Genomic DNA, 23,938 nt, shown 5'->3' with positions numbered 1-23,938 from the left:
GGACCAGAATGAAAGGGCATATTGCTTTTCCTTCCAGAGTTCTAATTCCAGAAACACTCTTTCTGCTGCTTCTGGATCATCACAAAATGTTTCTTAAACTAACAGCAACTTCAGGTAAGGAAGTGTCGCAAACCACTGCCTTACAAAAATACACAAGACCTTCATTTATAGATAAAATGACACCTGAAAATCAGGAGAAAATTGATCATACTCTTACAAGAGCAATATATGATTCTGGATCAGCTTTGATGGCAGGAAACTTTTAAGTTATTATGACCATATCATGGAAAAATAAGCGAAGCACTATTTCTTGCAGTACTTACGGATGGACAAATGTTCAGGGAGAAGGAATCATTAACTTTCTGATAACAATACCTCAACCAGTCTTTTATACAAGCATCGAAACAGGAGGGAACAGACATACTGTGCAGTAAGCAGTGAAATATGTGCAATTTTAGAGAAAATTGAGAGTGATATAGTGTTTGCTTTATTGACCGAGAATGGAAGTAATATGAAAGCTGCATGGAAAATCATAATGGATATATATTACTGCAATAGGATGTGCATCTCATGGACTAAATCTATTTCTTAGTGACTTCATGAAACTGGACACCCTTCAAAGGATTAAAGAAAATCATGTTGCCACCGCAGTCTTCAAGCAGCAGCAAGAAGAAAAATGCACAGAATAAAATAGTGACAGTGAAGTGCTGTAGTAAAACACCTTGGGGTGGAGTGGTGATCCCTTGAAAGTTTACTAAAAAGACAAGTCTTCAAGCAGCAGTAATAATTGAGGATCTTAAAATTCCCAGAAATATAAGGAACACTGTGCTTGATGAGGATGTGTTTTGGGTTCAGCTGCAGAACTCCCTACAAATTTTAATGCCACTTTTTTCAGCAACCCATGTATCTGAATCAGACACTACACTTTTGTTAGAAATTCCTAACCACATGGCTATGATAAAAAATATCCGTTTTTTAAAATCTAAGTGCATCTCCACTTGCAACTGCTGAAAGAGGTAAAGTGAAAAATTTTATTAAGAAACTAGAAGAATTTTGTTGCCATTCAATATATGCTGCTGCAAATCTACTGGATCCAAGATTCAAAGGCAGTGTAGTGTGAATGATGGGAATACAGCTGCTGCATTTGGCTGGATTATGAAGCAAGCTGGGCACTTAGAACTTGATGTTGGAAAAGTACTTTCAAATGTTGCAGAATATAGAACATCTTCAGGGATTTTGGGCCAGGAATGCGTTCTGGGATTCTGCAAAACATATCCCTCCTGCAACATGGTGGCAAGGTCTCTGCACCACACAACCTCTGACACCTCTTGCATCTTCTGCTGCATGTGAAAGAATATGTTTGGTAATATTCATACCAAATCAAGAAACAAACTGACCTGTGACAGGGTAGAAAAGCTTGTTTCAATGCGTGCAACCCTAAAGATTTTAGAAGTCCATGAGAAAAATGACGAAGAGGAAGAAGAAATGGAAAATGATAGCAGTAGTTCAGAAAATGATAGAATAAACTGCACGTATGTGTTGTGCCTTGTGTTTCTTTTTTTTTAAAAATGCCACTCAAAAGGTAAACCTTCTATGGAGCTTAAATACTGAAGTGGATCTTAACGTTATTTGCTATTGGTGTTAAGGGGCAAATCTGATTAGGGGTGGTGGTTACTTTTTTATTGCAAGCATGATACTTTTATATACACTGCATTTCATGCAATTTATAAAACTATTCCACACCGAACTTTTTTTTTCAATTATTCAAAAAAAAATATTTTTTTCTGGAAAAAAATGGGGAGGGGGAACGGTTTTTACTCATGGCTTTAAAATTTCCAGAAATTTTATATCTCTAGGTAAGAGCGTTTCATGTTATGCCCAAAATAATAACTCAATTTTTATTTTAAAAAAGCAAGTAAAATATCAACTGGAACTAGTTAGTGACATAAATCTGCAAAAGGTGTTCAGCATTTGTTGCTTAAAACCATACATTTGTCTTCTCGAGTTCCCCATTTCAAATTCTGATTCATGTTGGTAGTAAACAGAGAATTATATGTTCAATGTATTTTAACCCTTCAATAAATTGAGAAAAATAAAATACATATAGCTTGTATATAATACAGCAAGTTGTTAAGCAAGTGAGTTAAAATATCATAACTTATCTTTTTTTAAAAATGAACTATTCTTCCAAGTGAAATCAGAGGCTACTAAATTCTAAACAACTGGTACTGATTATGAAGACTGCATACATTAAAAGCTCAAAACAGGAAACAGCCTTGAATAAATTTGACCCATGATCTTCCCTATCATCTCACTTGTGAGAAGAGAGAAATGGGGGGGGGAAGGGGGGGGGTTCCTTGAGCAATCCATTTTGGGTAAAGGCAGAAGGCAAATGCCCTAACAATTATTTCAGATTGAAACTGAAATATATATTTATATTATTGCACCATAGTCATTCGCATAAGCATATTAAACATTTAAGAGATTTATATCATTTAGGCATTTATCATACATGTCTGAAATATTTTGTGTAAGAAAAAGAAAATTATAGAAAATAAGTGCCACATGTTATAATCCATAGCTAGAAACAGAATTAATCCTTTCAAAAGTTACCTTTTTAAAATGTAGTATTGCTTTAATTTGGAGGGAACTTTTATTTATTTGACTGTAATCTGTATAATATAAACACATTTCTCTCTGTCTCACATTAACAGCCATCACTGCAAGCTATGCATAGTCAAAAGAAGAATGCAGATCACAATATAAATATTGTGAAAAGGAGGGACCAAAAAAGAAGCTGTACATTTTCAGTTGGTAGAAGTCTCAAGTTCTGCTTTGTTTGTTTCTGTCTCATTGTACAGCAGTTTTCGAAAGATACTTGCATAGAATGGTCCATAAACCTGTTTATTAAGGTTAACAATGCTAGCATACTGCGATCCAATAGTCTCTATCTCTTTCTGAATCACATCAAGACCTCCAGAAACTGTAGGCATAGATTTTTGAAAGCATGGAGAAACAAGCAAGCTTTTCATGTACAAATGAATTCGTTTACCTGAAAAAGAAAAAAAAATAACCACACATACATGTACAATTAGACTTCCTGGCATTATTTAGGACAGCATTAATTTCTCATGATGAATGCAAACTGATCAACTAACATGATTAACTACAAAGCATTCACACATCAAAAAAAGACAGTGTGGCTATACAGATACCATAACACACTGACTGATACTGATGCATTAGAAGTTGATATCTAATCTATGTAAAATTTGGCATGTAGACTGCAAAATGCATTGGAAATTTATACAAAGGACATCTTTCCTCTTTCAGGGAAGTCTACAATGCAGTCATATTCAGTGTGGACAATATGAGAATTATAATTTAGTAACACTTTAAGAGCCATAGGTTTCCAATTCCTGCTCCAAATGCCTTAGCAAACTCCAGGTCTCCAGTTATAGCTATGTCTGCCAAGATTCACATATCATAAGTCATAATGTTTGCTTGGTTTACAGTAATTTGTTTAGCGAACTTCAGCGCTGGTTTGTAAAATATGTGATCAACCCAATCAACTGGCTTATTCAACAGTTAACAAGATCACAGTCAATGGGAAGAATCATCTGCATAAACTATTGCAAGCTAGTGTCGGGTTCATGTTTTAAATAGGGGAGACAAAGCTAGCTGTCCTGAACCGGTGCTCCTTTCAAATATCAATCTGGCTAAAACTGGGGTCATCATTTAGTGCAGCTAGGATTTCTGGATTCTGCAACTTAAATCTAAATCTATAACCAGCAATGTACTATTAAACATGAGAAGTAGGTGGGCCCAATCTTCACAATGAATGTATATGAGAGAGTGCTCAGGAATCATAGGTACCTAGATACATATAAATATACATTTTAATATTAAGAATATGTCAAGTAATTTATCACTAACCAATTAAAGTGATGACAGCATTGTCTTCTTCAACAATGTTGCAGAGCTGACCTACCACATTTTCTTGAACTTCTTTATTTAATAGTTGAAAGCCTCTCTTTGTGAGTGATTCATTAATTGCACTACATGTCTGAATACCTATTGCATTAAGAGCTTCTTTTAAATCAAAAGTCCTGCAAGAAAGAGGGAGGGAGATTAGAAACAAAATGCTATCACATAATGCTTTGGCCGTTTTAAAAATCATTATTCAGCCCTTCATGTGTTTACGTACTCCTTATGCATTCCTTCAAGCAAAACAAAAGAAATCCTTTTTTGTTTCTCAACGAAGTCTGGAATATCCTCAATAACTGCAGGCAGCATGTTGCTTGTTATGAGAGAAATACACGCTACAATCTTCAACTGATTCAATTTCTTGGATAATTCTTGGAGGCGAGCTTCATCTGTTATTAGTGTCTGAAACAATTGGAAGAGTGACATTTATGAACAATCATCAAACCTCTGACCATATTTAATAAAGTACATCTTTGTGAGGTCAACTTTTTCATCAGGTCCAAGATAAAAGAAGTCTCCTGAAAAATGTAATTACCACCACAGTAGAAACCTTCAAATTTCTAGGTATCATATCCCAAGACCTAAAATGGACACCTAACATCAAAAATGTCATCAAAAACGCACAACAAAGAATGTTCTTTCTGCGCCAACTCAGGAAGCTCAAACTGCCCAAGGAGCTGCTGATACAGTTTTACAGAGGGATTATTGAGTCTGTCATCTGCACCTCTATAACTGCCTGGTTATAACAAGACAGACACAGATTTCAGAGGATAATCAGAACTGCAGAAAAAACAATTTACTGCCAACCTACTTTCCATTGAGGACCTGTACACTGCATGAGTCAAAAAGTGGGTTGTGAAAATATTTACAGACTCCTCACATCCTGGACGTAAATTGTTTTAACTCCTACCCTCAAAACGACACTATAGAGCACTGCACACCAAGACAACTAGACACAAGAACAGTTTTTTTCTGAACGCCATCACTCTGCTAAACAAATTATTCTCTTACCACTGTCAAATATTCACTAAGGCTGCATTACTATTACTATTAGTTCTCTCATCGTTCCTATCACCCATCTCCTCCCACTTATGACTGCATGACTGTAACTTGTTGCTTGTATCCTTACGATTTACATTGATATTGATTATTTCCTGATTGCTTATTTGTACCCTATGACTATTATTAAGTGTTGTACCTTATGATTCTTGACAAATGTATTTTTTCATGTCCTTTTATGTATACTGGGAGCTTATGCACCAAAGAAAAATTCCATGTGTGTCCAATCATACTTAGCCAATAAAGAATTCAATTCAATTCAATTCAATTCAATTCTATTCTATTCTATTCTATTTTTTCATTATATTCAATACTGCTGGTAACACAAATGCAAAATGTCCATACTCTGTTTCTTTATTAATATTATTTTATAAACATTTAAATGTAAATTAGTTTAAAGAGAAAATGGAGCTTACAGAGGTATTGGTTAAAGTCCAAGGCTGATCCCAGCTTTCTATATCACACATTAACCAACTGGATTCATTTAGAAGCTCTTAAATGTAAATAGGAGGATCTACTCTTCTTCTGCTGTTGTTCCCGAATAACTGCTACTTAAGGCAGTAAAATTTTAAGCACCTGAAGGTACTAAACAACATTTAAGACTAGGTGTTATAAGCTTAACTGTCATGACTTTCTCCTGTCTCTTAAAATTATTAAAAGAATTATTGCCATTGCATCTGAAGACAGCATATTCTGCAGTTAGGTGTTTCCATTAATTTCTGTAGGACGAAGCAAGTAGGTTACCACACAGTCAGAGCCTAAATGAATAACTAATCATACCAAATACAAGGCATAACATTATAATGTAATGAAATGCAGGGCTGTCAAGCCATTGGTTCACATTATAAAATATTTATCCAAGCTTGAAAAAAGTATCTATCTATGACATTGTGGATGATAACAACTATGAAAAATCTACTGGTCTAGAATCAGGCAACATGCTAACCTATAACATGACTTGTTTTGGGATTAGTGTGTTGTACTTTACTCCATAAATCATGCTTAAGTAAACCATGATTTAAGTGTAAATTGCTATCCACTGTATTTTACAGAAAAAGAATAAATTTTGTAGCAGTTCTGAGAGAGAAAGCAACTTACCTCTGGAATTGTTTTTTTCTGATAATCCCACTCTAACAGTTTCAGGTAGCTGTTTGTTAACACTGTAATTGGGCTAAGATTTGGTTTTGACATCCCATTAGCACCAGGAGTTGATGGCATTTCACAAGAAACAGAAGATAGTTCATCTTGTATTGATTCCCTTATCCATTCGGTTGTCAGGTCTAGGGCACCTGAACATTTGGAGACAAAGATAAGAAAGTTCAGACTTGCAATGTTTGTTTTACAAAGGCATGCACCTAGTTCAGTAAATAAGCTAGGGGGGGGGGAATAACTCCAGGACCTGATCACCAAAAGAAAATTAAACAGGTGAATATTGAAAATTAGAGAAAGTTTTTAAAAACCAACTAAGCTTACGACATGACAAAGTAACATTCTAATCAGGCATAAGCATACAGTGTAAAAATACATCCAGACAGTAAAACATGTAAGCCAGAGCATTTTTGCAACTCAAGATTGTTTTACCGACAGTAATCCTCAAAATATTTTAGAATATTTCTCTCCCTTCCCCAAATCTGTTGCAGCCTTTTGCTCAACTGCTTCAGATCTCATACAACTGACTTTGTTGCCACTTCATTGTCTATCCCCTTTTTATGTAAACAAAGAACATACTTGGAGTTTCTTCTAGTATATCTTGGAATTTTGCTCTTTCGTAATCTATCAAGTTGCGCTGAACGTGAGGTCTAAGACACTGTATGGTAAAATTAACCATATCCATTGTCATGAGATCCAGAACATGGAATATTTGCCTGAAAGAATACAGAAATGACAAATTTGCAGTATGTTCAAACATTGTTACTTACATATTTTTAGTCAGTCATTCTTTCTCACAATGTGAACATGATATGTACTTTTATGATAATTTCCCAAGAGTGTAGTTTTCATAAGAAACTACATCCAATTCCAAGCTTCAAAGATAAAGCGTGACATTGTAAAGCTAATTGAGCAGAATTTCAGGTGTTTTGCAATGTTCCTGTAGTTACATCTTTATACAACGTATAGTTATTACAAATGCAAAGATCACAAGAAATGATAACACAAATCCTATCCATTCTGCTCCTACCAAATGCCTGTTAAAAAGAGTCACTTTTTAAACTCTTAATCAACTAGCTTTAAAAAGCAAATAGCCATCAAGCTGGAATAATATCCATTAAGATTAAAACAATAATACTGAAAGCTGAGTTGAACCATAAGAAAATATAAGGGTGCTTCTTTTACAAGAGCCAAAGTAATATGGACGTGGATGGTTGCTTTTACAAAAAGTAGGGGATGGGGGTAAAACAGAAAACTAAAAAACAGCCAAAGATTCAGAGATTAAAGTCAGACTCAAGATAGTGATTGTATTTGGAATTCTTTAGTTCAGGTAAATCTGTGGATATTCTCAGTCATCCAGGTCATGGTTGTCCCAAAGGCAACTGGGCTTTTAGAACTGAAGAAGCATCTTGGATGAGAAGCAAAACGTCTTTGTTGTGGCCCGCCGGCAGCCTGTGGAACTCACAATGGAGTTGGACAGTGAGGAGGTTGGGGAGGAACATGGGCCAGTTCTGGAGTCTGGGGAAGACTTTGACAAGGGCTCTGCGTTGGAGGCTGAGAGAGGGCCTCTGGAGCCTCCTGAATCTGACATCAGCAAGGCAGAAGAACAGGGGGAACTTGTTCCCAGTGCGTGCATGCACAGAGCTGCCAGAAGGCAAGAACAATTATGACAAAAGGGCAACTCAGGAATAAGGCTTGGAGATGACTGGCCCCTTCCATGGGACATAAAGAGCCGAGGTGGTGCAGTGGTTAAATGCAGCACTGCAGGCTACTTCAGCTGACTGCAGTTCTGCAGTTCGGCTGTTCAAATCTCACCGGCTCAGGGTTGACTCAGCCTTCCATCCTTCCGAGGTGGGTGAAATGAGGACCCGGATTGTTGTTGTGGGCAATATGCTGACTCTGTAAACCGCTTAGAGAGGGCTGAAAGCCCTATGAAGCGGTATATAAGTCTAACTGCTATTGCTATTGCTATAAAGGAGGAACAAACAGACATGAGCTTTTGCAGGAAACAACTTTGTTCATTCTGGTCAGTTTAAATTCTGAAGTTCCGTTTTGACTCTGCTCTGTTTGGCCTTGGAAAACTAATTGACAATTAGATCTTTGCCAGCATTCCAAGGGAGATAAAGGTGGGTGCTTATCAGCCTTATGCAAAAGACTGTGGCAGACCTCTGTCACGGTCTTCACAAACAGTTTGTGACTCATTAGGGGCTGTGAATGAACATAATTCAGAGCCATTGAAATTTAAAAAAAGTCTTTTTGGGACTAAGCATATGATTTTTATTGTCTCAGGAAGCCTAGGTCAGAACAGTCTTCAAAGAAAAATAAGAAAGTCCAGTTGCCTCTTGAAAAAGCACCTTTGGGACAACCATGACCTGGATGACTGAGAATCTCCACAGACATTTATCTGGTCCAGTTGCCTCTTGAAAAAGCACCTTTGGGACATTTTAGTCCAGGATTTCGCAACCTCAGCAACTTTGGATTGGGTGGGCTTCAACTCCCATAATTCCTCAGCTAGCAATGCTTTAGTCAGTATTATTGATGTCTGACTATCAACAGTAAAAGTCAAATGTAAGAATTCCACAGCCATGTTACCTGGGAATTCTAAATGGTATAAAAGACACCTGAAATTTTGGGGAGGATTGATTCAGATCATTCTTTTAACCACCACCTAATGTTGAAAAGCAAATCACATACCAACCTCAACAATGCTACAATATTCCCAGTGGGCTTTAACTGGTTGATATCATTGTCCCTTACTGGAGCACACAGCTTTCCCATGGTGCTAATGACATAGTTTGCAAGACCCTGGATATCAACTGCATTGTGCTCAGCCTGCTGTCTTATAAGGTCCGCATCGAGGACTTCACAAATTTGGTTGCGCATCCTGTTAGCCCCCGGGTTCAAAAAAGAAAGAAGGATCTGCAAGATGAAAACCACAAGTCAACTAAATGGCAATTAATGACCCATAATAGAAATGTGTGTTTCATGGGGTCAAAGACACACAATAGAGAGAACCAATCGATAATATAACTTAGGAGGAATTTCAGCAACTGTGGCTTTATGTTTCACATGCCAAACGTCCCTCTTCAAGAGCAATTATGAGTTCTGCCCTTCTTGCCACTTGAAGTGACTCTATACACTTCGTAATTCAAAGGATATGAATGCCATACCTAGATGCAAAACAAGTACATGCTGTTCTACATCTAGATTATCTCACAAAAGTGTTGTTTGGAGGAACTAAGTGGCCATAAAGCTAACAACAAGAAGATTTTGGTTCAGTTTGCTCCACTCTCCCCCCCCCCCCCCCCGCCACCACCACCAGGGGAAAATTCAGGGAAAACCATGGAGGCAATTTTGAACTGCCTTGAAGTTCACAAACGTTGTGAAAAATTAATACATCCAAGTTGTACTAACAGCAAGAGAGTCAGTTTGGTGTAATACTAAAAACTACAAACTAATGTTATGATATTATGTAACGTTGTGGTGAAATGTAGTAGTCATAGCAGGATCTCATTTAGGCCCTGTTTAAGTACCCGGCATATAAATACTAACACACATAACTTTCAGGCAAAGCCTGCCAGACCCAAATCTATTTTTAACTGGCTTTCAGCACTGACAGGATAAGCTGAGCAACCATTGTGGTCACCTTGAACATATAACAATGCTACATCAGAGTCTAACACCACCGTAGGGAAATATTGAAAGGGTTGGCCAAATCAGCATTTTTCCTCTGAGAATTGGACTACTGAAATATTTAACAGTTGCTAACCAATAATATTGGTCCCTATCATACCCCCTTGTATGTAAGAACAAGTATTAAAGAGGAAGGGCTACAGTGAATGTTAACAAACTTTTTATAATTCTGCTTCTGGCAGCCATGCCACCATAAACAAAAAGGAAAAAAAATGCTAAGCTTCAATGTACCTACATATAGAATTTTTTTAATCATTTCTTTCTGCCTGTTACAAAACTTTCCAGCAATCTTCCCCACCCTGGTTGCCTCTCAGGTGTGCTTAAACTCAACTTTACCATTCTCCCAGCCATCATAGTCAAGACACCTGAAAGACAGTTAGACTAGGGACATCTTGAGAGGCTGCACAGTTTACATCTACAACTTTGATTTACAGAATCCCAATGTACAGACATTGTACATTGTCAATGTACAATGGACATTGTGCACTGAAGGGACGCAGTAGCTCATTGGCTAAGATGCTGAGCTTGCCGATCAGAAAGGTCGGCTGTTTGAATCCCTAGCGCCGTGTAACAGAGTGAGCTCCCATTACTTGTCCCAGCTTCTGCCAATCTAGCAGTTCAAAAGCACATTAAAATGCAAGTAGAAAAATAGGAACCACCTTTGGTGGGAAGGTAGCAGCATTCCGTGCGCCTTTGGCATTTAGTCATGCCGGCCACATGACCACAGAGACGTCTTTGGACAGCGCTGGTTCTTCTGGTTTGAAATTGAGATGAGCACCGCCCCCTAGAGTTGGGAACAACTAGCATATTTGTGCGAGGGGAACCTTTACCTTTAATGTACAGAACCTGTTCCATGTCTGCTTAAAAACAAACTTAGCTTGAGAGAGCAGGACCAAAACCCCACCTCTTTAATTTCCTCAAACAATTTGATTGCATGCTCATACTCAGGAGGGTCCTCCTTCAAATCTTCTTCCAGGCGATCCCAGAATGCTTTATGTACAATTTGTTTAATCCTTCCAGGAAAGCTGTCAGGTATGAGAAGGGCAAGACAGGAGAGTGTAAGCATTCAAAACATTCAAAGAAAGCAAAGTGCTAAAACAAAAAAAGTCAAATTAAGTTCCAGCTTAGAGAAAAGGACCTATCGTTTTATTAATAGAAAGATCCTAGCCATAGCAGTTTATGGATCAGGGCTCAATTATTTGTAAAATGGGCCATTGCAGTTGTTACAGAGGCCATGATTTGTGTGATATGTAACTTTAGCCAGTATTTACAGGAATACTGCACATTCAAGTTCTTTTTTAAGTAGCAACGTTTAAGTCTCAGTTTGACTCACAAGCTTAACCTAAAAAAAAAAACTTACTTAGCTTGTTGAGTACACATTCTGTACCAAAAGATGAACATTTGAAATGACCCCTGAAACTATGCAAACCATTTGTGATTGCTTGTTGATCTGTTTAAACTCTGGCTCTTCTTCTCCCCATTCTTTTAAAAACCTGAGCCTACCTGTTCTGAGGCTGCTCTATGCGTTCCAAATGAAAATTCTCATTTACAGCAATTTCGTGAGCCAGAGACAGGTTTGACATATTCCTTGCAGCTGCCATCATCTCATCAAATGTAACCATTTTGGGAGGACTTGTTGCTGGAACCAAGAAATAAAACACATGACACGTTGACTTGACATGAAAACCTATCAATATTTTACATTTCTGAGCTGGTTCTTTACACTGAATCTATATTTTCACTAAATACCATATTTACTGGAGTATAAGACGCACCATGATTTTGAAAAGGTAAATTTTTAAAAAAAGTTTTTGCACTCTGCATGCCTCCCAAACCCTCTGCACACCTCGTTTTTTGCAAAATGCAGAGCTTTGGAAGGTTTGTAGAGTGCTCCTACGGGGTGGGATGGGGGGCAAAAATGAGCAAAAAAATGGTCCATTTTTTGAAAAAAAAGAGGGGGGCATGAAAAAGCTTTGGGAGGCTTGTACAGTGCTCCTAGGGGTGGGGGGGGCAAGAACGATCAAAAACAGCTCATTTTATGTTCATTTTTGCCCTCCCCAGCCCCCAGGAGCACTTTGCAAGCCTCCCAAACCCTCTGCACGTCCATTTTTGTAAAGGGGGCAGGGTTTCGGGAGGCCAAAAATGCTGTATTCAGTGTATAAGATGCACCCAGATTTTCACCCTCTTTTTTGGGGAGAAAAGGTGCGTCTTATACTCTGAAAAATATGGCACCTCTTCTTCTTCTTTTTTTTTTTTTTTTGCAAATTCCAAGCCAGGATATTTAGTTACCCAAAATACAATTCAAAAACTGCCAGTCCTTGTTTCTCTATCATTGTTCCTATAACAGGATGTTAGTATTTATTCCTGAGCAACAGGTGAATTTAGAAATTAAATTTAGGACAAGTTAATTCAGTCTCTCCATAATCCTATAGCTGGGTTCCCATACCATACACTTTGTTTTGACTTGCATGTTCAATTGGTATCCTACTGTGGCTAAAATCATGATTTATGAAATCAATCAGCCAACTCTACCTTATTCAGCAAGCTCTGGTTAATATGTGCTGCCCCAGAGAATTCCTCCTTTCTACTTGACCCTTTATATAAAAGCTAATCAGACTGGCACTTGTGCTTTATTTTTGACAACAAAAATAGAACAAGAATGATAACTTTACTCGAAGGAGGCAGATTAACATCAAAGTGTATATGGAGATTCTCAGTCATTCAGGTCATAGTTCTCCCAAAGATGCTTTTTCAAGAGGCAACTGGATTTTCTTGTTATAAGAAAGTCCAGTTGCCTTTTGAAAAAGCACCTTTGGGACGATCAGAGATTCAAGACACTTTTCACTCCTTCAAGTTTCATCCACAGTTGGTCCATTCTGTCTAGTGAAAAGGCCAACTCTGATTTCTGGACATCAGATATTGCTTGTTCTTTGAAGTCAATTAATAAATCTCTTTTAAAATGTATCTAAATATATGTGCTTGATTCTGGGTGTTTTCTATTTATTGGCATGCAACTTGTTTCTATTTTTACAAGTTATTATTTCCCTTTTTCTTCAATTTCAAGATATTTTATTAGAGATATCCAACTGAAAATGTATTAATAAAGTCAGTGAGTAAATACTGAGCAGAAGTGAATTAAAATGGGGAAATACACATTCTATTCAAAGTAAAAAAATTCAAGCATCTTAGTGAAATGTTTTTGCACAAAATTATATTTCCAGCCTACCCATAAATTATAGAATGTTCTGGATCTGTTCTAAGATGATCATTTAATTCAGCCAGAGGACAACTCAAGCATTTTGCTATTTTATACTTTTTCTGCAAAATTTCAAAAGGTACCTAAGGATATGGATGGCATATCATTGCAGACAGCAATTATAAACATAATTCAGGAAAATCCTTCATATCTTTACTAATGCCTACCATCAATACAGGGGCAACTGCTAGGCTCCAAACCTGTGTTGGTCATACATTAATAATAATCTCACATTCTGGCAATCTCTTTCACCCACAAGATTTGGCATGATGTCATGGAAGATAGCTAAAAAAAAAACCTTCTAAAATTTGGCCAGCTTCAACTCCCTTAAGAAACTACTGAAATTTTGCACAATTTGGGAAATTATTTTGAGTGTTCTGAGGACACAATCTAGAAGTGTCAGAGACAGTGTACTGTTCTCTTTTGACAAAAATCCTACAAATGCCCAAATAAGGCCAGAAGATAATAATCCACCAACATCCTCCTCAAAATGGAGGAGGATCTGCATATCCAATCTGAACTTATCCCAGACACTTTCGGCAATTCAAAGGCACATATCCAGGTAGGTGCTTCTAGCTTACAGACTGGAGAACTGGGCTTGCTTGAAGAATCACTGGTAAAACTCTGCCTTGAGTATTCAGAGTCACTCAATGAAGAAGCTGCACTTTCTGAAGATCGCGAAGAATCACAGTCACTGCTCTGTTCATCAGTGAAAGGCATTTTGGACCACTTCCGTAGAACCTGCCAAATTTTTAAAAAGGGGTTTACTAAAATATGTTTGATACAGCTATAAGAAAGTCTTTACAAATGTTAGCACTGAAGAGCATTAACACTGAATTGAAAAGAAGATAAATAAGTTGGAAGGAATCCGTAGATTCAATGAACATATGGGAAGTAGGTGAGTGTTTTTTTCTTCTTCTAAGCTTCCTTTGAGGGATTGTGTCATCTGGCCTTTGGATAAATCTGATACGCAAAATTGCCTATCTTAAATACAACATCCATTTTATTGTACATTTAAAATGGAATCAGGCAGTATTATTAAATGTCTTTGGGTTTTAAACCGACCTGGCTTAAGCTGTATAGTATACAGAGTAATGCTGAGACTTTGGGAAAAATAATTAAAATAAGACACAGAACCTAGACATCTTTATTCATAATCACAGATTATGTTCTTTATACGATACAATTTTATTACAGTGATTCTCAACCCTAGTCACCCCCAGGTTTGGCTATTTTCCTAGTTGATGATCATGACAAACTGTGGACAAGTAAATTACTGAATGTTAGTCAAAACGGTATACTAACCTGTGTAAGCAAGCACCAAATGAAGTTATCGCAATTGTCTAGAGGTAGTCAAGATGCAGTCCTCTTGAAAATTAAAAAGAATTTTTAAAAGAATTAGAATTTAGCTAATACTTCAAAGGATTTTCCACATATATCATTTCATCAGTCTTTAGAGGGATTGTATAAGACAGATTCATATTCTAAAATAAAAGCCTAGCCTGGGTATTTAATGTCAAATGTTAAATAATGAAAATCATTTTAGGCTACAATCTTATAGAATTTAGGATAGCATTTTATGGACTACTGGAAACTGAGATGCTCTTCCTTATCAAGATGCTATTATCTAAACTCATAACTGAAGAAGTTCCATTTTTCACTGGAATTTTAAATAGAGACAGTATACAATGGGGCTTCATTTTTGATATGGAATCTAGCACCTACTACTAGAATCAGACTAAGAGAAACTTTACTTCCTTTTCTAGAACAAATTATTCTTACTCTATTCTTGTTAATAAAGAGTTACTACAACAAAAAGAGAAGCAATCATTTTGAATTATTTGAATATTCAAAAATATTTAACCAGTTAAATAACTGGAAATTATCCAACTGATCATGAAACTCAACATTGAGGTCAGTGCGATAAGAGATTTAAACCAGTCACTACTCAATTCATATACTTTATCCATTATTATGCAGTACCCCTATTCACTTTTGAAAAACCCATAACCAAAATTCCATTATTAACATATAACACCTCTTGTAGTGAACCATCAATAATTATCATGATTTAATGCAATTAAATACTTCCTGTGCTAAGTAAAAACAACCATTTCTAATGTTGGTCAGATATTTTAAAAATCCCACCAATCATATCTAGGCCCATGTGCAGAACAGGAAATAAACATGACATCATACAATTTAAAAACTACAGTTGGAATTTACATAGTCATAGAATTATAAAACTGCTCTGGCAATGAGTCAACAAGTACTTCATGCAAGCATGAACCTCTTGTTTACAACATGAATCTTTTCCAGATGTTCCTTGGTTCCATAGGAATCTTCTTAATCAAAACTACTAATGAATGGAAAGCCAATTAATTGTAGAGATGGTGTCATCTTTGTGGACTTGAGGATTAGCTCTACAACTGGTGAAGGAGAGGCAGATTAGTATGCTAGTCTTCATTCCTCTTCTTCTATGTAAACTTAATAAGTTTACATACAAGAATGAATAATGAATAAATAGAATGAAACCAGATATCCTAACTTTGTGTCCTCAAGATGTGTTAGCATATGGCAAGGAATTATGGAAACCATTTTTTTAAAACCAGGACGACAGAATTTAATCAGGAGGACAGCATTTGGATAAAAGGGACCATAATATCTTCACACGTAACAGGTATTTTCTACTTTTTAATATCAAAAGGGTAAGTGACAACACAGCTGTCATTTGTTTGAATGGTTCAACTAAAACTCTTTGTCCTGAAATATACAAGATACTTTACAGTAGCAGCATAGTAGTTCCCCACCCTTGATTTGCAAGTGAAGTTCCTTGTGCTAAACAGTAATCTTGATGATCATAGTAATAAAGACCCTAAAACATTTTATTCTTGGACAGTTATAGAAAAGCTATGACAAGGTAAACAAAGGCATGGTCTCAAAAGCAGCAAATAAAAACTATGGTGTGTATTTGAAGAACAAGTAAGACTAAAAACTATGGTTTATCAATGACAATGACTGAGTTTACCTAGCCCACTAACCCAAAATCAAATAAATTACACTATTGTTTAGGTTGGCGTGTGAATAAAACCACAATATGAATGACAGTCTAGGAACAATTTACCTAACTTACAAATGTCAGACCCAATGAAGAATACTGACACAATCATGACAGAACTTTACATACTTTAGAGTTTTGAAACTTTATGTCATATTGTATAAAGTACACAAGAACATGAGTCACTGAGCCAGGCAATTAAATGAGACTGTCCCTCATTTGCACAGAGTATGACAACTCCGGAAAGAAATTTGAGTTGCTTCCCTTCCAACTTCATAGTTTCTTTCTTTGGACTCTCATATCTTTGGTCTTTTAAAAATAGCTAATAGAATCAGCTTCCTTTCCAAGTACATTCTACTTCTCAGATATTACCATTACTGGCATTTAGAAATGGACATTAGAATAGAATAGAATAACAGAGTTGGAAGGGACCTTGGAGGTCTTCTGGTCCAACCCCCTGCCTAGACAGGAAACACTATAACATTTCAGATAAATGGTTATCTAACATCTTCTTAAAAACTTTCAGTGTTGGAGCATTCACAACTTCTGGAAGCAAGTTGTTCCACTGATTAATTGTTCTAACTGTCAAAAAATTTCTCAGTTCTAAAGTTGCTTCTCTCCTTGATTAGTTTCCACCCATTGCTTCTTGTTCTACCCTCAGGTGCTTTGGAGAATAGCTTGACTCCCTCTCCTTTGTGGAAACCCCTGAGATATTGGAACACTGCTATCATGTCTCCCCTAGTCCTTTTTTCCATTAAACTACACATATCCAGTTCCTGCAACCGTTCTTCATATGTTTTAGCCTCCAGTCCCCTAATCATCTTTGTTGCTCTTCTCTGCACTCTTTCTAGAGTCCCCACATCTTTTTTACATCATGGCGACCAAAACTGAATGCAATATTCCAAGTGTGGCCTTACCAAGGCATTATAAAGTGGTATTAAAACTTCATGTGAACTTGATTCTAACCCTCTGTTTATGAAGCCTAGAACTGTGTTGGCTTTTTTGGCAGCTGCTGCACACTGCTGGCTCATATTAAAATGGTTGTCCACTAGGATTTCAAGATCCCTCTCACAGTTACTACTACTGAGCAAGGTACCACATATACTGTACCTGTGCATTTGGGTTTTCTTGCCTAAATGTAGAACCTTACTCTTTTCACCATTGAATTTCATTTTATTAAATAGTGCCCAATGTTCAAGTTTGTCAACATCCTTCTGTATCTTAAGCCTGTCTTCTGGAGTGTTGCCTATTCCTGCCAGCTTGGTGTCATCTGCAAATTTAATGAGTTCCCCCTTTTATCCCTTCATCCAAATCAAAACCTTCTTTTTAATTTTTTGCTATAAGCGATGTAGCAATCATCAAAGTACACTTTTCTATTTTCTGGAAAAGGTTTTAGGAAAATAATCTTATATAAAAATAAATCAGCTACAGAAAGTTGCAATTTAAAAATGCACACATCAAAGATGTTTGTGCATATAATGCACACACAGTATGAACATTGTGCATCAATGTAGAACCTGGATACACTAATGACCAAATAACCACCTATTAATATAGTAGAAAGAAGGATATGGTTATTTCTGTGTGCCATAATATTATTCCCTGGATATACTCTGATTCTGAAAGGAATGATCTTTACATAAATCAAACCAATACTGATTTTATATCTTATTGAGAAGCAAGGAAGGATGAAGTAGTTGCAAATACTTTTCTTACCTGCTTATTCAGAATATATATACAAACCATCAAGAAAAATATTTTAAATTTATTCTTCAAGTTGCATACATCAGAAATTTACTAAAGCTAGTTAAACTCATTTATTATTCTCTCTCCTCTACACCTTCCACTGCTTAAACAAATAATAAATTCCTAAGGTTTCACCAGCCCTAAATTGCAAATAGGGGGTATTTGGCTAATGCTGTTAATTTGTCATTTCACATTATGAAATGAGTTTGCCCTTAACTGACTATTAAAAATTCATTTTTACAAGAAGACAAACGCCCCCACTGATAAAGCAGACATTAAATGAGCATACTGACAAAAGCCAAATAATTAAATCAATAAGAAACAGAGAAGAATGGAAGGCGCTGCTGGTAGAAAGTTTCTGATGTACAGATATTTGGAGTGAAAGGTTTTCTTTTTAACTTTTTGCTGCAGGGCCATTTGAAAAACATGGAGGCCTCAGAAAATTAAGGACAGTCAGTAGGTATGCTACTATATATAGATGCAACCAACCAGAAATAGAGTGATAGAGTCCATGCATCACTGGAGTGGACAGGATTGTGGAGTGGATAAAGTTGCAGTCTCCACATTTCATGCTATCCGGGGGAATTGGAGGGCTACTACTAATAGCCTTATAAGATAAGGCAATAAATAAAAGTAAATATGAATAGCTCTACATACTTCACTTATTCACCCTAAAAAAACATAATAGATCTAAGCAGCATATCTGTCCTGCGTGCAACAATTTAGGACATGCATACACAACAAATAAAAGCAGAACCTAAAACAGAAATTCACAGCCTTACCTTATTTTAGTTGGAAAATAAGCTTCATTACAAATTATACGGTAAGAAAACTTAAGATAGTATTCAAATGCTTAAAAGGATATTATTTAAAAATAAAAATACATGCATATATGTGATCTATTAATAGCTTGCTTACCGTGTTTACTGCATTACTTTTAGACTTGTCTATCCTGGTCAATCCTTACCTGTTCAAGAGTTGCTCCCTATGTGAGATTTGATGAAGTTCATTGGCAGTTACACTTTCAATTTGTATTCTGAAGATCATTAAAGAAGTGTGTAGCAGATCTGCAAAGTGGAACACAAAAAAGAAGAAATTTGAGTAAAACCAATATAATTGTATAGCATGTTGTCAATGTATGTATTGTGCTTATTTGGAGTAGAAGAAATGAGATAAGATGGAATTTGCATAGCAGTTTAGACTCTTTAAATCTTCATCACCATCAACATTTACATTGTTGTGAAACACCTGCAATTTCATTTTTGAACAATATTCATTTCTGCCTGAATACCTTCACAAGCGTATCAAATATTTTAAGTTGATGCAGAGATTTTATTAAAATATCACTTACATCTTACATCTATCAGTAAATACCTATAGCGTGGCAAGGGCAAACATAATATAACTCATGCATAAACTTGCCAAAATCCTAATGAAAACCTGAGGAAATCATGTCAAAAGAATGGGATTATGGAGAGTCATGCAATGTTCAAGTTGCATAATTCTACTCACAAATGTAGATCCTGTAGTGGCAGCAGGTTTTTTATTACTTAAAATGTTTCATTTTTCCCAAGTTGATGCTTCTTTGATTGATAATTCTTAGCTTCTCCTGACAAGGAATAATGTGAGTTGAAAGCTAACCCATCTACACTCTACGCTAAAACAAGGCTGGAGAATAAATAATTCTTTGAAGAAGCAGAAAATTAAAACAGAAAAGTGGTTCACTTAGTATCTCATAATGGGAATAAATCATTTAAGGAATGTACAACCTTTCTTCTTGCACACAAGAGAATCAGTGCTGCTGACCAACTTCAGTGATAGTACAATACTTCACTTACACATTCTTCTTGTGTTTGTTTGTTGTGTTTCTCTTTTCAGAAGAGAAAAAGGATCCAAGAATATACTGATCAGAGTAAATAAATCAGCATGACTTAATGGCGATATATGGCTTCAGTGGAAGATTTATATTTTGTGTGTGTGTGTGTGTGTGTGTGTGTGTGTGTTTTGGGAAATTAGCAGATATCATAAGCACATCTTTTTGTTTTTAACTCAGAAACATAGCAATTCATATACAAAAATATAGCAACAATCATATTATTAATCTCCCAAGGAATGGAAACTGAGCAGCAGTACTTACTGTACTAATTGCAGAGGTGTAGATAATTGAGTGGGAAATAGGTTTCTTTAATGAACTTTTCTTAACAGGGAATTCCATAATGTAACATCATTAGGTGAGAATTTAATTTGATTTTATCAGTGGGGTTTCATTTAAGTTGATCTGTTTCTTGAGAAAACATTGCATGAGCATCCTTAATCCAATAACCCTACTGATGTTTGTAAATCAGACTCTGAACATTTAGTTTTATGTATAACTTATTGCAAACATTAATCCAGTCATTTTTCTCCTGTTGTGAGCTAAATTCAGTCTTTGGAGCAGTAACCTTTTTCTTTGTTTTCTCCCTGCAGGCTAGTAAGAAAGAGACAACTCTCTCCAGAGATCTAAAATAGATAGGTACAGAGTAGCTTCTGCATAGACTCTGGCATTAGCTAATCATTTAAATTGCATAATTTTTACCAAGAATTACGAGTGCTGTAGTGACCTTTCAACCTATTGTTCTTTCCTACTCTTGCATTTTTACTAAATGCTTCAGCTCTCCTAGCATTTTCTTTAAAACTAAGGCAAACAGATCCAGTATTGCGCCACCAACAGACTGTTGGTGGCGCAATACTGGAAGAAGGAAGACTTGCCTACAACTCAAGAATGGACATTGAAAGTTACAAACCTAGCCGAGATAGCTAAAATATCGGCATATCTTAAAGACCATTCAAATGAGAGATATAAACGAGACTGGAAAAAATGGATTGACTATACACAAAACAAATACGGGACTAAGAAATTCCAGATAGCCTATGTTTAAGATTAGGAATAATCTAAACTGCTCAAAGTTAGTGCAACAAGAAGAAGCTGAGTTCAATGCAGAGATGTTATTAACTTCTTTTTTTTATTTCCTTTGTCTTAATACATTTTAGACTGTGCTTGTTAAAAATCTATACTGTGTACGGACTCTGGGAAGTCGGGGGGGGGGGAAGGGAGGTGGGGTGTTAGGGGGGAGGGGGGATATATAGTATGTGTTAGATTTCAAAGTAACGAGATTGCACTTGTATACTGTTGCTCTTTAATTCCACTGTAAAAATAGGACAAGCGGAATATATTAATAGATAGTAGAAATACACCGAAGGGAGGAGTAGAGGGATAGAAGAAAGAGGGGGAGAGAGGGTGGGAGAGAGGATTGGAGGGAGGGTGAGAAGGAAGGGAGGGAGTGTACCGGGAGAGAGGAGTGGTAGAAGGCGAGGGGAAGTAGGGTAGAGGGGAATGATGGAGGATAGATGGAAAGTTGGAGGGGGGCAAAAGAAAGGGTGTAATGAGGGTCGAAGAGGTACATTGGGTTTCTATTTGGGGGGTATTGTTGACAAGAGGAATGGATGTGTTTATTGTTTAATGTTATATGGCCCCGGTTATGCACAGTATATATGTGACTGTACGAAAATGAAAATGGAAAATAAAACACATTTACAAGGAATAAAAAACTAAGCCAAACATGACCTGGGAAATCTGTAACTGGATTCTCTTCTTCTCCCTCCCGCAGTATCCGTATTTCATATCTAGATTATTCTTCATTTAAAAGGATAAATGCTAGTTTATGAAGTAGCAGCTCTAGAAGAAAGAAGGCTTGAACTCCCTCAGAATATTGCTTTTCAAAGTTACTCCTTTGAAACTAAAGTGAATTCCCCCAAAGGGAAGAGAGAAAGTGCATCTCAGTTAAATCACAGTCCATTATTAAGATGAAGAGACAGAAGCTTACAGAATTTACCGAAGTCTTCAGAATGTAGAGTCCAACTCCCCACCCCACCCTGTCCTCCAAGAAAATATTATTCATTTAATCATTCATATTTATTGCAGGTTTATTTAATGCAAGTCTTCTGCCTGCAGGTTTCTTTCCTGGTATTGAACAATGGGTTGCAATGTTATGTACATCTATATAGAAATAAAACTTCAGAGAATATATTAGTGAGAAAAAAGGGTTGCACCACAATTCTATCAATGTTAGGATTCTTAAAATACTGCAAAGTTAGACTTCACAGATCTTAAGTCAAAGGGATTAGTGGGGAAAGATGGTGAGCATTCCGGATTTCCATTTCTGATTCACCTGCAATAAAGTGTCACAGTAGACGGACAGGTCTATTCTGCCATCCCATTAAAGTGAGTGATTATTATTAAACATAATTTTCCTTTCCTATCAGGGTGCAGGTGCTATCATTTATGAGAATTTGTGGAAAATGTTTATTTATACCTGTTATTATCACTGTTATGCACTTCCCTTGGATTTTTGCATCTGCTCACATTATCTATCTATCTATCTATCTATCTATCTATCTATCTATCTATCTATCTATCATCATTATTGTGGATGATCTGTATGTTCTCTGTGTTGTGGTATCCTTGGTACTCTCTGAGTTTGGTTGTTTTGTTATTGAGTAATGAAACATCTGCAAACAGATAGCCCTGCTATAGTTCAACCCTGAAATATTCTCTTCTATTACTCTCTGTATGTTTACTTCCAGACTAATTTTGTCTGCTTTGAATTTTATAAGCAAGTTATCGCTAGGTAAAATGAAAAGAAAGTTATTTTTGTTTGGAGCCAAACATTATCGGTCTTGTGATTGTTTTTGCCTATTTAGAGGATATGATTTATCACTTTGTTTCAGACAAACTGTGTGTAAAAATCATGAATATTCATGATGATGATTGTCTCAAACGAAAGTTTCTTGCATTAAGTTCCAGATCCTCAGATCTGTGGTTTCGATGTTTAGTTTTATGCAAAAATATATGATCAGTGTTTTGGCAATTATTTCAACTGGATCCAATGTAAAAAGAAAATGATACAGATTCATGCCTTGAATCTGAGTATCCAATCAATTGATTGGATCTATCGTGATAGTTCACTGTATATAGACAAAGGTGTTTTGTGACTTTAGAATGATTTCATGTGACTCCCTTTAAAATTGATGCAAAATCAAATTATCTCTCCCCAACCCAATTATTGTGTCATGTTGGAGCCAAAAGTGGTGAGATCCATGATTGTCCAATTGTGTGGACCTGACAGACATAATTTATTTCTTGATGATTTCATATAGGTTGCGTGTAAAGATCCAGGCTTCAAATTATTTTTTAATACTGCAATGGGACCACAAGGACTCATGACTAAGAAGCCTCATTGAAGCAAATGTGTCCTGTGATTTGAAGCTGGTTTCACGTGAACTCATGGAAAAATCCTGAAAAATCAAGAGACTCTGTGCAGAAATAGAAATGATGAGATGTGCAAATGTTACAGTGAATTCTGTGCTAATAGACATCTTATGGTTTTTCAGTTATTTATTATTGCTTTTAATGTACATTTACAAACTTTTAAGTAATTTTCTACTATTTGTCAAATTAGGGGAAAAAACCAACATTGTTAATTAAAATGAAATGATTTAAGTGCAAGAATGTTTATAAATATCTGAACCATATGCTACCCAATCTAAGCTGCAGAAATCTAGACAGCCACCGTATAGAAGTTTTGCTTTTTAATTTTCAAATAAGGAAATTGACTAAAACTAATAATAAAAATGCAATGCATAAATACCAAACTGTTGCGCATGGCTCCCCTGTAATGATCACCCAGATTTTTCTGGAGGTTGCACCTGAGACTTTATTTCGGTAAGCCTAAACGCAATGGGCAGAATAAGAGGATGTAGTCCTCGACTTACAACAATTCCTTTAGTGACCATTGGAAGTTACAACAGCACTGAAAACAACCTTACAGTTGTTTTTCACATTTATGACCATTGCACCATTCCCATGGTCACATGATCAGCATGGGTCAGATGCTTGGCAACTGACTCATATTGACAATGGTTGCAGTGTCCTGGAGTCATGTAATCACCTT

At 36.3% G+C, this 23,938-nt stretch overlaps 1 protein-coding gene across 1 annotated transcript; it reads right to left on the bottom strand.

Moving 5' to 3' along the window:
• Positions 1–213: 213 nt before the first annotated feature.
• Positions 214–14,512, bottom strand: TCP11L2 (t-complex 11 like 2). The gene is made up of 10 exons (XM_087723091.1): positions 14,450–14,512; positions 13,726–13,885; positions 11,392–11,527; positions 10,793–10,913; positions 8,894–9,114; positions 6,775–6,911; positions 6,145–6,335; positions 4,208–4,389; positions 3,937–4,109; positions 214–3,052 (listed from the first exon to the last, which is right to left on the bottom strand). Exons 2-10 carry the CDS (start codon positions 13,862–13,864, stop codon positions 2,808–2,810), a joined length of 1,545 nt encoding a protein of 514 aa, XP_087579217.1. The 5' UTR covers positions 13,865–13,885; positions 14,450–14,512; the 3' UTR covers positions 214–2,807.
• Positions 14,513–23,938: the final 9,426 nt, after the last annotated feature.

This window comes from Thamnophis sirtalis, unplaced genomic scaffold (genome assembly GCF_051295495.1).
Source record: "Thamnophis sirtalis isolate CommonGarterSnake01/CBP01778 unplaced genomic scaffold, rThaSir2_p1.2 scaffold_9, whole genome shotgun sequence".
NCBI lineage: Eukaryota > Metazoa > Chordata > Lepidosauria > Squamata > Natricidae > Thamnophis > Thamnophis sirtalis.
This window is presented reverse-complemented; position numbering and strand designations above follow the sequence as displayed.

What these genes read in the sequence shown, in the direction of transcription:
- TCP11L2 (XM_087723091.1), bottom strand. Translation starts at nt 13,864, where the DNA reads ATGCCTTTCACTGATGAACAGAGCAGTGACTGTGATTCTTCGCGATCT. An exon ending in CAAGCCCAGTTCTCCAGTCT is followed by an intron (nt 11,528 to 13,725) that starts GTAAGCTAGAAG and finishes TCTTGGTTCCAG; the next exon opens with CAACAAGTCCTCCCAAAATG. An exon ending in AGAAAAAAACAATTCCAGAG is followed by an intron (nt 4,390 to 6,144) that starts GTAAGTTGCTTT and finishes CAATTGTTTCAG; the next exon opens with ACACTAATAACAGATGAAGC.